This window comes from Hyla sarda, unplaced genomic scaffold (assembly GCF_029499605.1).
Source record: "Hyla sarda isolate aHylSar1 unplaced genomic scaffold, aHylSar1.hap1 scaffold_1479, whole genome shotgun sequence".
Lineage (NCBI taxonomy): Eukaryota > Metazoa > Chordata > Amphibia > Anura > Hylidae > Hyla > Hyla sarda.
In genome coordinates, this window is record NW_026608111.1 from 1 (window position 1) to 15,055 (window position 15,055).

Below are 15,055 nucleotides of genomic sequence, written 5' to 3' on the forward strand. Positions count from 1 at the left end.
TTACTATATACTTAGCAACCAATCAGATCGCTTCTTTCATTTTTGAATAGGCCTCTGAAAAATGAAAGAAGCAATTTGATTGGTTGCTATGGGCAACTCAGCAGCTTTTCCAGGAAAGTAAAGTTTAACCACAACACTGTAACACTGTCCACCCTGGGACTCGAACCAGTGACGGTTTCCCATCCCACTGTACTGCCGAGACGGTCCTGCTTATCTTACATGCAGTGAGATCCCCATAGACCACAATTAGCCTATTGGTTTTATTGGGCAAAAAATCACAGAGTTGATGCACTAGTCACAGTTCTCTATACCATTAATGAAGGGAGGGCTCAATATTCGCAAATTTGCGCATATGCGCACAAATTTTCACATATGCGCAAAAAAAGCGAATATTCGTAATTATGAATATATAGTGCTATATTTGCAATATTCGCAAATTCGCGAATATGCTATATTCGCGATTAAAATTTGAATTGCGAATATTCGTGAGCAACACTAGTCGCTGCAAATACAGTGAAGGAGTTTAAACATGCATGGGATAGGCATAAGGCTATCCTTCATATAAGATAGGGCCAGGGACTATTGATAGGATTCAGATTATTGGGCAGACTAAATGGGCCAATTGGTTCTTATCTGCCGACACATTCTATGTTTCTATACTGTATGGATATCAGAAAAATGGTTCCAAGCTCTTATTTCTTTATTAAATTCACTACTTTGGGGCAGGAAAGCACGAGAATGAAATATGTTTCTTTAACGTTAGCTGAGCACGATGGGGGTTGGGCACTTTTTTTTTTTTTTAGGTACTTTTTAGCACTAAAATTGCAGACTATTATGAGAAGGAGGGAAAATGTAGTCCTATTTTTTCTCTCTAAGGGTATGTTCACACTACGGAATTCCCGCGGAATTCCACGGGCGGAATTCCGCAAGCCGAATTCCACGGGCGGAATTCCGAGAGCCGAATTCCGCGGTGTGAACTTAACATTAATGTGAATGGGTTTCCGCGAGAGCCGTTCAGCGCCACTGAAATTGTTCCGCCCAAAGAAAGATCATGTTCATTCTTTGCACGGAAGTCCGCGAGCACTGCATAGCTGTCAATGGTGACGGCTCAGTGCCGCCCGGTCCTACCGCCACCGCCGGCTGCCAGTCTGAATCTTCGCTCACTGAATTCAGCGAGCGGAGATTCCATTCACACACTGTAGTGTGAACATACCCTAATGGGTCGTTATAAGGATATTTTTGAGATTTTGGAAGCTGGGATACTCACTACACCCATGCATATCTATATAATTAAGTATGGGAGGAACTTAAAAAATGTTTAAAATCACATGGAGATTTGACTTTACTTCATTATGGTCGAATAAAGCACTTAAAGAATTCCTTAAAATTAAAGATTCACTCTTTTGGATGAAAAGGGGCTTATTTATGTAAATCAATTATACGCTTTAGGTCAAATAGTCGTTTGAAGAGATAGCCCATAAGTGTGTGGGGGGAAGACAATCAGAAACATTGTTTTTAACAAATAAGTAACACAGATCATAAACCAATAAAAGGAGAGATTGGAGATTTCAGGGATTCTATATATAGGAAAAGTTTAATTAGACTATTTCCTTATGCGAAGTTGCTGTCTGGGCATGCTGGGAGTTGTGGTTCTGCAGCGGTTGGGGGTTCACAGCTTGAAGACCACTGCTATAGAGGGTGCAAATGTATCTGAGCCCTGGAACTCAAATAATGTGAAATATGAGATGATCAAAATGGAGCCCCTGCACTAATTACTTGGGTTCTGAGGTCTGTAAGGTCCATAGTAAAAACATCAGGTTCTGTCTATAGCAGATACTAAATCATGGCAGCTCAAAGAAACAAGCAGTCATTCTGACATGTCACATGTGATGTCATAGACAGCTGGAGGCCTGACATTCCACTGACAGCCGCCCGAGCCTTCAGTCAGTTCCAGTGCGATTAGTGAGAATAGTGAGATTAGCGTCTTCTTCTTCTACTTGTCTGAAATGGAGCTAAAAGGACTGGGGTTCGTCCCCCTCCTGTTGGCGTTTTGGTGTGCGGCCTGGCTTGCCACCAGCTACATCATGACGGTCGTCCTCGGCCATGCAGCCTCGCCACTGATGAGCATCAGGTAAGATAAACAAGCACATGATTCTTATTTCATGGGTTGGGAGTGAGGAAATATCCATAATAACATTGGTTTCTTTTCCTTCACAGTGACGTGGGAAATGTCTTTCCCGAAAGCATATTATTCAGAATTGGATTCATAGGGACGTCCATTGGCACTTTGGTACTAACCTTTCTTATTTATAAGTATATGGTTATGCATACTGAAGAGTTCAGGGGTCATCAGGTCCTGATCCAGAGGATCCTGCTGGCCATTGTGTGGGCCTCCTGTTTTTCCATAGCTGTTATGCATGTATTGTCCCCCGAAGAATATCCCAGGATACACTTTGTCAGCATGATAATTTCCATTACATGTGAAGCCTTATACTACCTTGGGCAGTCCATCCAGATGTATAAATTACCAGGAGCAAAAAAAGTCATCCACCATAGTAGATGCACCTGCTGTGGCCTGACTTTTGCCTGTGTAGTTTTCTATTTTGGATATGAAACATTAAAGGAATTATTCCATAATGATGAAGACTGGGACGAGATCCGTGAAATCCCCATCATAATCATCGAGTGGGTGATGCTTCTACTGATCCTGATAAACATCGTGACCTATTATTCCACCATGCAGAGGTTATTGTTGACCGTCTCCAGAAACAGCTGCGAACAGCCATCCTGAATATAGATATTTAAATCCAGGAACTCACATTTTTTGGGGGACTGATGCAGCGCTGCCTTTGGATATCTCTGGCTCTGCCATAGCGCTTTTTTTGAGGGGGCGTGTCGGCTGCCCCTTCGTCTGGTGGTCAACACTAGTGTTGCTCGCAAATATTCGCAATGCGCGAATTCGCGAATATTCGCCAATATAGCACTATATATTCGAAATTACGAATATAGTTATTTTTTTTTTTTCACAATACACATCACAGTGATCATCCCTCTCTGCTTCCAGCTTGTGTGGTGTAAAGAAGGCTCTAATACTACTGTGTGAGACTGGGATATGAATTTTCGCATATGGGAAAATTTGCTTATGCACATTTTCATTTATGCAAATTTTCGCATATGCAAAAATATTACGCGAATATTACAAATATGCGAATTTAGCGAATATATGACGAATATTTGTCCATATATACGCAAAATATCGCGAATTCGAATATGGCCTATGCTGCTCAACACTAGTCAACACGCGCTATCTGGCCAGCGAGCCAGGGCCCCGTACAGGAGATCACGGGGCCCCCCAGCAGTCGGACACCCCACAATCTGAAATGTATCCCCTATCCTTGGGATAGGGGATGTTTTTCAACACTGCACTACTCCTTTAATGGCCTCCAAAATGAAGTTCCTCTGATGTATGGGCATCAAGGGATCTTCCACTAAAAAAGATCACACAGCTTCCACTCCTCTGTCATGTGGGATGTTACTATATAATGAAGCAATATCTAGCGTTGCCCACATATAGTCCTCTTATATATATATATATATATATATATATATATATCATGTTTTTCCCTCTTAAAGGGGTACTACGCACCAAGACATCTTATCCCCTCTCCAAAGGACCCCCATGATCTCGGTTGCGGCACCCTGTTGTCATCACTGCACAGAGAAAACTTACTCTGTGCATAATGACGGGTGATACAGGGGCCAGCACATCGGCATAGCCATTGACTGTCCTGGCATGCTGGGAGTTTTGCTACAGCTGGAACTCTTTTTATTAGAAAAATATAAAACTTTTACAAAACACAAATACAATGCGTAATCAGCTGAAACATAAGGATGAAAAAGTAACAAATATAAACTCTTTGTTACAGAATAAAAGGACCTACCTAACCAACCAGCCCAGCTTAACTCAACTAACAAATATTGCCTGATACCACTAATTCTTACCTATTATCCTTCCAAACACACATACACACACACATTAATTACCAACAAAACATAAATATAGCTTTCCTTAATTAAGTTTTAACTGAAAACATCCGAATAGGAAACTTATCCCCACATACCATACACAAAATGCATTAAACAAAAATAAATAGGGCTAACTGCCATAAAAATAATAAGGAAATAAATAAAATAATTCCATCTTGGAAATACCATTAATTTTACACACATACAACAACCAATACTCACAATACATATATCATAACAACGAAAAAAAAAAAAAATAAAGTAAAAAAAAATAAAAAAAATTATAATAAAAAGAGGGCTTATTGCCATAACTAAAAATAATTCCAACTTGGAAATTTCATTTATTTATTTTTTCCCCTTTCTCCTTTCCCTTCTCTTTAAACTATAGTAACACACACATGCATGGATACATTACCATAAGGGGAAAAAAATAAACACAATAATATCAACTAAAAGCTGGTCCGACTGCCTTTACCCAACAATGAGGTATAACACTATACAAAAATACATAAAACTATTTATACTTATGAAATACATGTAAACAAGAATAAAACCTAAAGAAAAATAACCTACACTATGAACTCTCCCATCACCCACACCACTCCCACTGGACATGGTCAGAGTTCGTGTATCACAGTGTTTTTTTTATTTATTATTATTTTTTTTTTACTGAAACAGTCATTGTCCATAAACTGACCCAAGTCAGACCCAAAGCATCACCCCCTCCCCCCAACAACCCCCACCCAACTTAAAATTAATCCCCCCCCCCACTATTAACTAACTCAACAATGTACTAATTCACTACAACCACAGAAATAATATGAAAAACAAAGTAATACAGTACTTCAAACCCCCACCAGGCCCAAGATTGGTTGCCTGCAAGCCCTTTACATTCAAATTACAGAAAACAAAACAAAAAGCTAGAGTGACATGCATAGCCCACCACCAGGAAGAAGGATGGCAATCCTGATAAAACTAAGTTTCAAAATGCTTACCCTATGAACCTTACTTCTAACCCTATCGCTATCCCTTCATAAAACTGACCCTATACTCACCCTAACATCTATATACTGTCCCTAACCAAAATTAAGGTACATCAAAAGAAAACCCTCTCCACAGGAGAGAAGCCCTACTGGTACCAAGACTGCCATACTCCAAAGACCTGATCTTCCCGAGGTCACCAGTGATGTTCCTACATACCTCCACCTCGGAGAGGACTTTCTGTTGGGTCGATACTAAGCACCGTGCATTCCACGTGTAGTACCTAACCACTAAGCTAACTAAGAATAAAGTGCCCCGATCACGGCCACCCAGGTTCCTGAATGCCCCATAAGCCCACTCCGGATAGGAAAGGCCGGCAAGTTGACTACAGCCGATGGAAGCACCCACCCTGTTGTAAACCCCTATATTAAAGGGACAATGAAGCAGGAAGTGGTCCATGCTTTCCAGCGTGTCCCCGCACTCTTCTCGGGGACATCCCCGGTCATCAGAGTTCCTGTACTTCAGGTTGTCCCTCACATATAGCTTCCCCTGAAAGCAGCGCCAGGCCAAGTCCCAAAACTTCTGGGGGATCCTTTTCATATTTAAAAGATGCAACCCCACCCTCAGATCCCGACCTGGGCAGTCCCTGAGCGCCAGAGGCTTCTGGAAGTGGGTCAACAGAACCCGTTTGTCAAGGAACTGCCTTGACTGGGTCCTGATCTCCCACACTCCCAGACCCCACCGACGTATCACCTTCAGAGTCGGGGTAGCGTAAGCCGGAAGATATCCATGTGGTGTACGGAGGTCCTTCACTTGCCCTCCTGTCTCCCATTCCTGGAAGAAAGGCCGAAACCATTCCCTGCAGGAGAGTACCCACGGAGGAGCCCTCTCTGACCAGAGGTTTGCAATGTTGGCTTTCAAGAAGGTGTTCGTTAAGAACACCACAGGGTTTACCATAGATAAACCCCCTAGTCTCCTCGTGCGGTACGTAACCTCCCTCTTGACTAGGTTCAACCTGTTCCCCCATAACAGTTGGAAAAACAGGCTGCAGACCCTAGTGTAGTAAGCCTCTGGTAAAATACATACGCTGCCCAGATAGATAAACAAGGGGAGCAGGTACGATTTGATCAGGTGTACCCTTTCCCTGAGGGTCATAGACCAACCCTTCCACTGGTCCACCCTCTGAGTGGCATCCTGGAGCTTACCATCCCAGTTTTTGGTGGGATAATCATCCTGGCCGAATGTGATGCCCAAAACTTTTGCTGACTCTTGGGGCCCTGGAAGGGTGTCCGGGAGATCGTACGTGGGGTCTCCCCCTCCCAGCCAGAGACTCTCACACTTATCCTGGTTGATCTTAGACCCGGATGCCTCCGAGTAGCGGTCCACTTCCGACATCACCACATCGACCTCCTCTCTCGAGGAGAGGAAAATGGTGACATCATCAGCGTACGCCACCACTCTCTGGGCGACACCCGGCTCCGCCAGAATCATCCTGACTCCCGCCAATGGTCCGCAACTTACCCTCCTAAGGAAGGGATCGATCGCAAATACATATAAGAGCGGGCTCAAAGGACAACCCTGACGGACTCCGGACCCCACCTCAAAGAGCGGCCAGACCACCCGTTCACCAGCGGGAAACTCTCTGCCCTTAAGCCAATTAACAAAAGTAAACGGTAAGCCATATCTCAGGAGGACGGACCAGAGGTAGTCATGGTTCACTTGATCAAATGCTTTGGCCTGATCCAAGGAAAAGTAAGTACCCCTTCCAGAGACCCGCACTACTCCGCTCCACTGCCTCCCTGACACTGAGGACAGCACTTAAGATGCTTCGGCCTGGAACAGAGCAGTGCTGAGCCCCCGAAAGGAGCCGGGGTGCAAACTTCACCAGCCGATTAAACAGTATCTTGGCCAGAAGCTTCCTGTCTGTAGGTGCGAGTAGAAGGATCTGACGACCTCCAGGATCCCTGATCTGGACCGATTCAGAGATCCCGTACTATCAATCAGTCCTGAGACTACTTTACTACTCACTGACATCTTGCAGTTCCTGTAAGGGTCGGGCGAGCGGTACTTCCCGTAATCCCTCTCAAAAACCAAAGATGCTTGCCTATCGTACTGACACATCATCAGCAAGGACTTCACTCTGGAGATATCCTCTCGGCTACCTCCAGTTGAGACGAGAAGCTCGAGTTTCCTCCTCAGTCCCTGATACAGGCGATACCTGTTCAGGGACCTGAGGCTCGAGAGCTGGCGGAAGAACCCCGCAACCTGCTTCTTGAATATCTCCCACCACTCAGACTTACTACTACAAAAGTCCAGTAAAGGTACCTGACTCTGAAGAAAATCCTCAAAGGACTGTCTTATCTCTGTTTCCTCCAGGAGGGACAAATTCAGCTTCCAATAACCTTTTCCCATCCGGGGGGTCTCTGAAACATTCAGGGAAAACAAAATCATACAGTGGTCGGAGAACTCCACCTCAACCACGGACACTGCGGAAGAGACGGATTCCTCCTTTAAATAAAACCTGTCTATCCTAGACCTGCTGCTACCTCGATGAAAGGTGAAACCCGCGTGGCCTGAGGGGCTCCGGATGTGGGCATCCTCTAGGCGAGCTTCCCTGACTATATTACTAAGGGCCACACAGTCATAAGCCAGCCGATCATTGGAACCTCTCCTATCTTGGGACCTCGTGACATTATTGAAGTCCCCTCCAAAGATCACTTGCCGGCTAGTAAAAAGAAAGGGCTTAATCCTCATAAAGAGATCCTTACGGCCCCACTTTGTTTGTGGGGTGTAGATGTTAATGAGCCGGAGCTCTTGTCCCTTCATGAAGACATCTAAGATCAGGCACCTCCCCCTTTCTAACTCAATGACCCGTCTGCATTCGACCGGAGCGGTAAAAAGGACCGCCACCCCACTATACGGCTCAGCCACAAGCGACCAGTGGGAGGGGCCGCGCCTCCACTCTCTTCTGGCTTTCACCAGAGAGGCTAGATCTGACAACCTGTTCTCCTGTAAAAAGAAAATGTCGGCTTCAACACGGCCGAGAAAATCAAAGGCTGCGAATCTAGCCGTATCAGACTTTATACTGGCACAATTAATAGATGCCAGCGTCAATGGGGTGAGTGCTGCCATCCTGGGTAATTGAGTTAGACGGCCTTACCCATTATTTTTTCTTGCCCTTCTTCTTCACCGCCTCATCCCCTGAAGAAGAAGGAGCATTCTTACTTTCTTTAGATCTCTTTTTTGACTCAGACTGATCCATCTGGCTCCCATCTCCATCTGGCCCTGAGTTAGCCCTGCCCTCCGAGGAAGATGCCTCAACAGGACAGGACCCAGTTCCCCCTGGAGGCTCCAATCCCTCAGGCACCCCATCCTCGCCACCCCCTCCAATGAGGGGGAGGAGATGGTATCAAGGACAAGGTACCTGTTCGATAGGTCAATCAGAAGGGGGGCAGGTAAGCTTCCTTTTAGGACCTGGCCTTTAGCACCTGAAATAGAGGACTGAGACTTCCCCTTTACAACTTTTTTGCCCTTGTCTTTTTTCGGCCTTTCCCTCCCCTCCTCATCCACACTTTTATAGTGGGAGGAATCAGAAAAATCAGCCTCTTTGCCTTCCTCTTCGCGAATCCTCCTAATCTCCTCATCCAACACATCATCCCCCAGGGTCTCAGCAACATCTGGGCTAGTGACAGGAGCAGGGCCAGGAGCTACCCCCGCCACCTGAGAACTCTCCAGCTCCCTGCTCCTTCTGCGGTTTTCCTCTCGCCTTAGTTTGGCAGGCCCCTTCTTGCTCTTCATTAACCCTTTTGCTCCTTCACCCATGCCCGTACCCTCCCCAGCCGGGGCAACCCTAAAGCTCTCCCCAGCTGGAGCGGCCACCAAACGGGAAAAGGCGCTGGGGCAACGCTTGAAAGGGTGTCCTAGGACACCACACAGATGACACCGGATCTGCCCACAGGATGCAGCCAAATGACCAGCCCCACCACACAAAGCGCAAACCTGCACAGTGCAGGCTGCGCTAAAATGGGTAGGACTACCACACCTGTGGCAGACTTTAGGCTGCCCCTGGTAGAAGACTTGGATTCTGTCACGTCCGAGTAAGGCTGCCGATGGGATGTGGGCAACTGTGCTCCCTGAACGCCTAAGTTTGACGGAAAACCTCCAGGCCCCAGACCAGATCCCGTGCTCATCAAGATTTTTCTTGGGCATGTCCGTCACATCCCCATAACGACCGAGCCAGGTCATGATGTCGTAGCAAGAGAGCGACTCGTTACGGGTCAAAACGGTCACTCTCTTGGTTTGGTTCTGCCGGGATATCGCTTTTACAGCGAAATCCCGCCAGCCGGGCTCGTTCTTCACCATCTCGTAATTCGACCAGAAAAGTTCAAGACCCTCTGGCCGAACAAAGCTGATGTCGAACTCAGAAGAACCATAGGGGTGAATCAGGGCAAAGATGTCACTCGCCCTGAACTCCATCTGAAGGAGGAGCTCAACCACCCTTGCCCGGGGTGGGCACGCATCTTTACCCCTCCAAATCAGACGGGCCACATTCCTACGGTTACTATCCTGCCCGGGAGTCGGGAGGGACTACATCACCTCCCCATTCTGTTCTTGGAAGGCACCTATCCAAAAAGATTGGTCAACCGAACCCCTCCCTTCTACCTCAATTGACCTATCACCCTTACGCAGAGCCTCCAGGAGGCGCCGCTGCAAGTGACCCCCAGAACCAGATGGAGACGGAGACCCTCTTGATTCCCCGGCAGCGACGCTGGCATAGCTTCTAGCAGTCACCACCAGGGGGGCAGCCGAACCAGCCCATACTTCCTCAGTACTCTTTACTGATCCAGTGACATCCCTTTGCCTGCCTCCAGCACTCTTCTCTTGCACACCGATAGCATCCCTCTCTTGTACACCTCTAGCACCCCTCTCTCGCACACCGCTAGCATCCCTTTCTTGCACACCGCTAGCACCCCTCTCTCGCACACCGCTAGCACCCCTCTCTTGCACACCGCTAGCACCCCTCTCTCGCACACCGCTAGCACCCCTCTCTTGCACACCGCTAGCACCCCTCTCTTGCACACCGCTAGCACCCCTCTCTTGCACACCGCTAGCACCCCTCTCTAGTACACCTCTAATGCCCCACTCTTGCACACTGCTAACATTTTCATGCAACATACCATCACCAAAATTTTCACTCTTTTGCACTCTTCCCTTTCACACTATTATCCTGGCTAAACTTTCCTGAGCTAGCCGGGTTATTTGCGTATGCCACGGGGGTTTGTGCTGCTGGTCCCGCCCCCGATGACCGCTTTTTCGGTTCTGGCGATGTTACTTCCAGTTCCAGTGATGACACTTCCTTCAACGCCGATGATGTTCCCAGTGAGAACTGCTTCACACTGGGTGGGAGCTGTCCCTCCGGACGCACCCCCACCCCTCCTACAGTAGCCGACGTGTAGGGATTCCCCACAGCGTCAGTGCAACCTTCAGGAGCCACCTCACCCGACCGCCCGGGCTTTTCTACCAATCCAGACGCATGGACACTCCCCCCCCCCCCCCCCCTCACAGAGGAGTGCCCTGCTACGCCCAGATCGCTCGGGGGACCGCCCCCCGAGCAGACAGCAACATCACCAAGCTCCGGCACTATGACACGCCCCCTGCCCACCTGGGGTGGTCCTGCAGCATCGGAGTCGCCCACCTTAAGCCTGTCCTGCCCTTCCCTACCGGCTGGACAGGCGGGCTCCTTGGCATCTGCAGCCATCTTAGAAACCTTATCCACCATGTACCCCCCATTCTGGCCCCGCTTTACAGCAAAAGCGGGGTCGGGCAGACTGGGGGGCCCACCAGCGTGAACCACCTTTTCAGATGGCCCAGACTGCTGGAGAGAAGAATAAACAAGTCTGGTGACCTCTCCTTTTTTCCTTTTATTTCTCCTCTTCCTCTTGCCCTTCACCTCAGTATCTGGGCCTAAGTCATTTCCAAATGAGAAGTTCTCAAAATGGGTAGGTGACTCTTGGAGCACAATCGCCTTCAGCAATCCACCACCAATTAACCCATTGCTGCTGCCGCTGTCGTCACTGCTGTCATCTGACGTTACAGGCAGGGCTACCTGAGCAGGATTTATGTATGAACTCTGGGTTGTGTCCTCCTCCATTTCACTCTCCTCTGCACCACCATCTTGCTTCTCTTTAGCACCTTCCTCAGCACTGTCCTCTCTTTCTCCACCACCATCTTCCTCCACACTGTCCTCCTCAAAATCCTGCTGCTCTCTGGTTCTCCTGGAGCTGACGATCACACAACCACACCCTGAACAGGAAGTAGTGCAACAGCTGGAGACACCCTATTTGGAAAGCACTGCTGTAGGGTAATTTGGTGGTGGATGCAAATCCCTAATTTAGGCCTCAAATGCACATGGTGCTTTTTCACTTTGGAGCCCTCTCATATTTCAAGGCAACAGTTTTTGGTTACAAATTTTTTTTCTCTTCTTTTACCCCTTAAGAAAAGGTAAATTTTGGGTCTACACCAGCATGTTAGTGTAAACAGAGTGTACCATATACATTTGAGGCCTAAATTGGTGATTTGCACAGGGGTGGCTGGTAGTTACAGCAGTTCTGACATAAACATAAAAAACACCCATATTTGACCCCCATTTAGAAAACTACACCCCTCACGTAAAGTAATAAGGGGTATAGTGAGCCTTAACATCCCACAGGTGTTTGACAAATTTTAGTTAAAGTTGGAGGTGAAAATAAAAAAATGTATATTTTTTTCCCTAAAATGCTATTGTTACCCCAATTTTATCATTTTCACAAGGGGCAATAGGAAAAAAAGCCCAGCGAAATTTGTAACCCCATCTCTTGTGAGTCAGAAAATACCCCTTATGTGGATGTAAAGTGCTCTGCGGGTGAACTACAGGGCTCAGAAGAGAAGGAGCACCATTGGGCTTTTGGAGAGAGAATCTGGCTGAAATTGAAGGCCATGTGCGTTTAGGCCTCCATGGTGCCAGAACAGTGAACCCCCCCACATGTGACCCCATCATGGAAATTACACCCCTAATAAGAAGTGCAGTGAGCATTTACATCTCACAGGTGTCTGATAGATTTTTTTGAGCAGTGGTCTGCCAAAAGAAAAATGAAAATTTTTCATTTGCACAGCCCACTGTTCCAAAGATCTGTCAAATGCCAGAGGGGTTTAACCCCTTAAGGAACCAGCCCATTTTCACCTTAAGGACCGAGCCATTTTTGCACATCTGACCACTGTCATTTTAAGCATTAATAACTCTGGGATACTTTTACTTTTCATTTTGATTCTGAGATTGTTTTTTCGTGACATATTCTACTTCATGTTAGTGGTAAATTTTTGTTGAGGCTTGCATCATTTCTTGGTGAAAAATTCCCAAATTTGATGAAAAAATTGAAAATGTAGCATTTTTCTAACTTTGAAGCTCTCTGCTTGTAACAAAAACAGACATTCCAAATAAATTATATATTGATTCACAGATACAATATGTCTACTTTATATTTTCATCATAAAGTTGACAGGTTTTAAGTTTTAGAAGATATCAGAGGGCTTCAAAGTTCAGCAGCACTTTTCCAATTTTTCACAACATTTTCTAAATTGGAATTTTTCAGGGACCAGTTCAGTTTTGAAGTGGATTTGAAGGGCCTTCATATTAGAAATACCCCACAAATGACCACATTATAAAAACTGCACCCCTCAAAGTATCCAAAATGACATTTGGGTAAGTTTGTTAACCCTTTAGGTGTTTCACAGGAATAGCAGCAAAGTGAAGGAGGAAATTCAAAATCTCCATTTTTTACACTCGCATGTTCTTGTAGACCCAGTTTTTGAATTTTTACAAGGGGTAATAGGAGAAAAAGCCCCCCAAAATTAGTAACCCAATTTCTCTAGAGTAAGGAAATACCTCATATGTGTATGTAAAGTGTTCGGCTGGTGCAGTAGAGGGCTCAGAAGGGAAGGAGCAACAATGGGATTTTGGAGAGTGAATTTTTGCTGAAATGGTTTTTGGGGGGCATGTCACATTTTGGAAGCCCCTATGGTGCCAGAAGAGCAGAAAACCCCCACATGGCATACCATTTTGGAAACTACACCCCTCAAGCCACGTACCAAGGGGTCCAGTGAGCCTTAACACCCCACAGGTCTTTTACGACTTTTCGTTAAATTTGGATGTGTAAATGAAAAAAAAAAAAAAAAAGTTTCACTTCCAGGCAGTGGAAGAGAGGTGGTTGTGGTTGTGATAAATATAAAGCAAATACACTATGTTGAGCTAGCGATTGTTTGTCTGTATACAAGAGTGTGAAGCATACAAGTGAGTGAGTATAAAAGTGAGGGGACTTAAAATTAAGGGACTTTAAATTCAGGAAGTTTAAATTGAAATATTTGATTTTTTTTTCTTTTCTGTTAATTTTTGCAATCCCCAAATCTAGTATGACCTCCATGTTGGAAAAGGCAGTCCAGTGTGCATCTTGCGCAATGTATGCAATCCTTGAACAACAGTTTGAGGGTGCATATTGTTGTGCGAGATGTGTGCGAGTTGCTCATTTAGAAGCCCAGATCCTGGATCTAGAGGAGCAACTGGCAACACTGAGATGCATTGACAACCCGCAGAGTAGTCTCCTGCTCACTGAGCAGGTACTCTCTGGGGTCGAGGTGGGGATGGATAGTGGGACGGAGGGGCAGGACAGTCAGGCAGTTAGCTGGGTTACAGTTAGAAAACGGGGTAGAGGGAAAAGTGTCAGGGAGGCTAGTCCTGAACTGGCACACCCCAACAAGTTTGCCCAGTTGGCAGATGAGGGGGATGTCATTTCAGAGCTAGCGGTACTGCAGCAGGACTCTGCCTCTGACCGCCAGGGGGGTGTCTGCTCCAGTAAGGAGGGAGGGAGGAGAGCAGGGCAGGCCAGACAGGTACTGGTAGTGGGGGACTCAATTATTAGGGGGACAGACAGGGTGATCTGTCACAAAGACCGGGATAGCCGAACAGTGTGTTGTCTTCCTGGCGCTCGAGTTCGGCACATCGCGGATCGGGTTGACAGGTTGCTGGGTGGGGCTGGAGAAGACCCAGCAGTCATGGTACATATTGGCACCAATGACAAAGTAAGAGGTAGATGGAGTGTCCTTAAAAATGATTTCAGGGACTTAGGCTGCAAGCTTAAGGCAAGGACCTCCAAGGTAGTATTTTCTGAAATATTACCTGTACCACGAGCCGTACCAGAGAGGCTGCGGGAGATAAGGGAGGTAAACAAGTGGCTCAGAAGCTGGTGTAGGAAGGAGGGGTTTGGGTTCATGGAGAACTGGGCAGACTTCGACTTTAAAGGAAACAGATTTCTGACTATAGCTAAAGACCATTATCTGTCCCAAATGGTGCAGGGCCTGACCAGAGGGGGCGCCCTACTAGACTTAATATTTACCAACGTACTGAAACTGGCAGAGTAATTAATGTGCAAGTAGATGGACACCGAGGAAATAGTGATCATAATGTAATACATTATAACTTGTTCTTCAATAAGGGAATCTCTCGAGGGGCCACAAAAACAATGAACTTTCGAAAAGCAAAGTTCGATCAACTCAGAGAAGCCCATAACAATATAAAATGGGATATTGTCCTCAAAAAGAACAATACTGACACTAAATGGGAGACTTTAAAAAATATCTTAAATTTTCACTGTAAGATGTATATACTTTATAGGAATAAAAGGGTCAGAAATAAAAGAAAACCAATATGGATGAATAAAAATGTTAAGGGGGCAATAAATGACTAAAATAAAGCATTTCAGTTACTAAAACAGGACAGCAGTGAAGAAGCATTAAAAAGCTATAGAGAAAAATGTGAAATATGTAAAAAACAGATAAAAGCCGCAAAAATAGAGACAGAAAGACTCATTGCCAAAGAGAGTAGGAGTACAGTGCCACCTACAAAAAATCAAAATAGACAAATCACCAGGTCCAGATGGCATTCACCCCCATGTTCTAAAGGAATTAAGTAATGTAATAGACAGACGCGGAGGTGTTGAGGGGCATGTGTGGAACTCCG

At 46.1% G+C, this 15,055-nt stretch overlaps 1 protein-coding gene across 1 annotated transcript; it reads left to right on the forward strand.

Annotated features, from left to right (window-relative positions):
• The first annotated feature begins 2,017 nt into the window (after window positions 1-2,017).
• LOC130308328 (uncharacterized) lies at window positions 2,018-3,185 on the forward strand. Its single transcript, XM_056552242.1, has 2 exons — window positions 2,018-2,131; window positions 2,218-3,185. Exons 1-2 carry the CDS (start codon window positions 2,085-2,087, stop codon window positions 2,789-2,791), a joined length of 621 nt encoding a protein of 206 aa, XP_056408217.1. The 5' UTR covers window positions 2,018-2,084; the 3' UTR covers window positions 2,792-3,185.
• The last annotated feature ends 11,870 nt before the right edge of the window (window positions 3,186-15,055 follow it).

What these genes read in the sequence shown, in the direction of transcription:
- LOC130308328 (XM_056552242.1), top strand. Translation starts at nt 2,085, where the DNA reads ATGACGGTCGTCCTCGGCCATGCAGCCTCGCCACTGATGAGCATCAG. An exon ending in TCGCCACTGATGAGCATCAG is followed by an intron (nt 2,132 to 2,217) that starts GTAAGATAAACA and finishes TTTCCTTCACAG; the next exon opens with TGACGTGGGAAATGTCTTTC.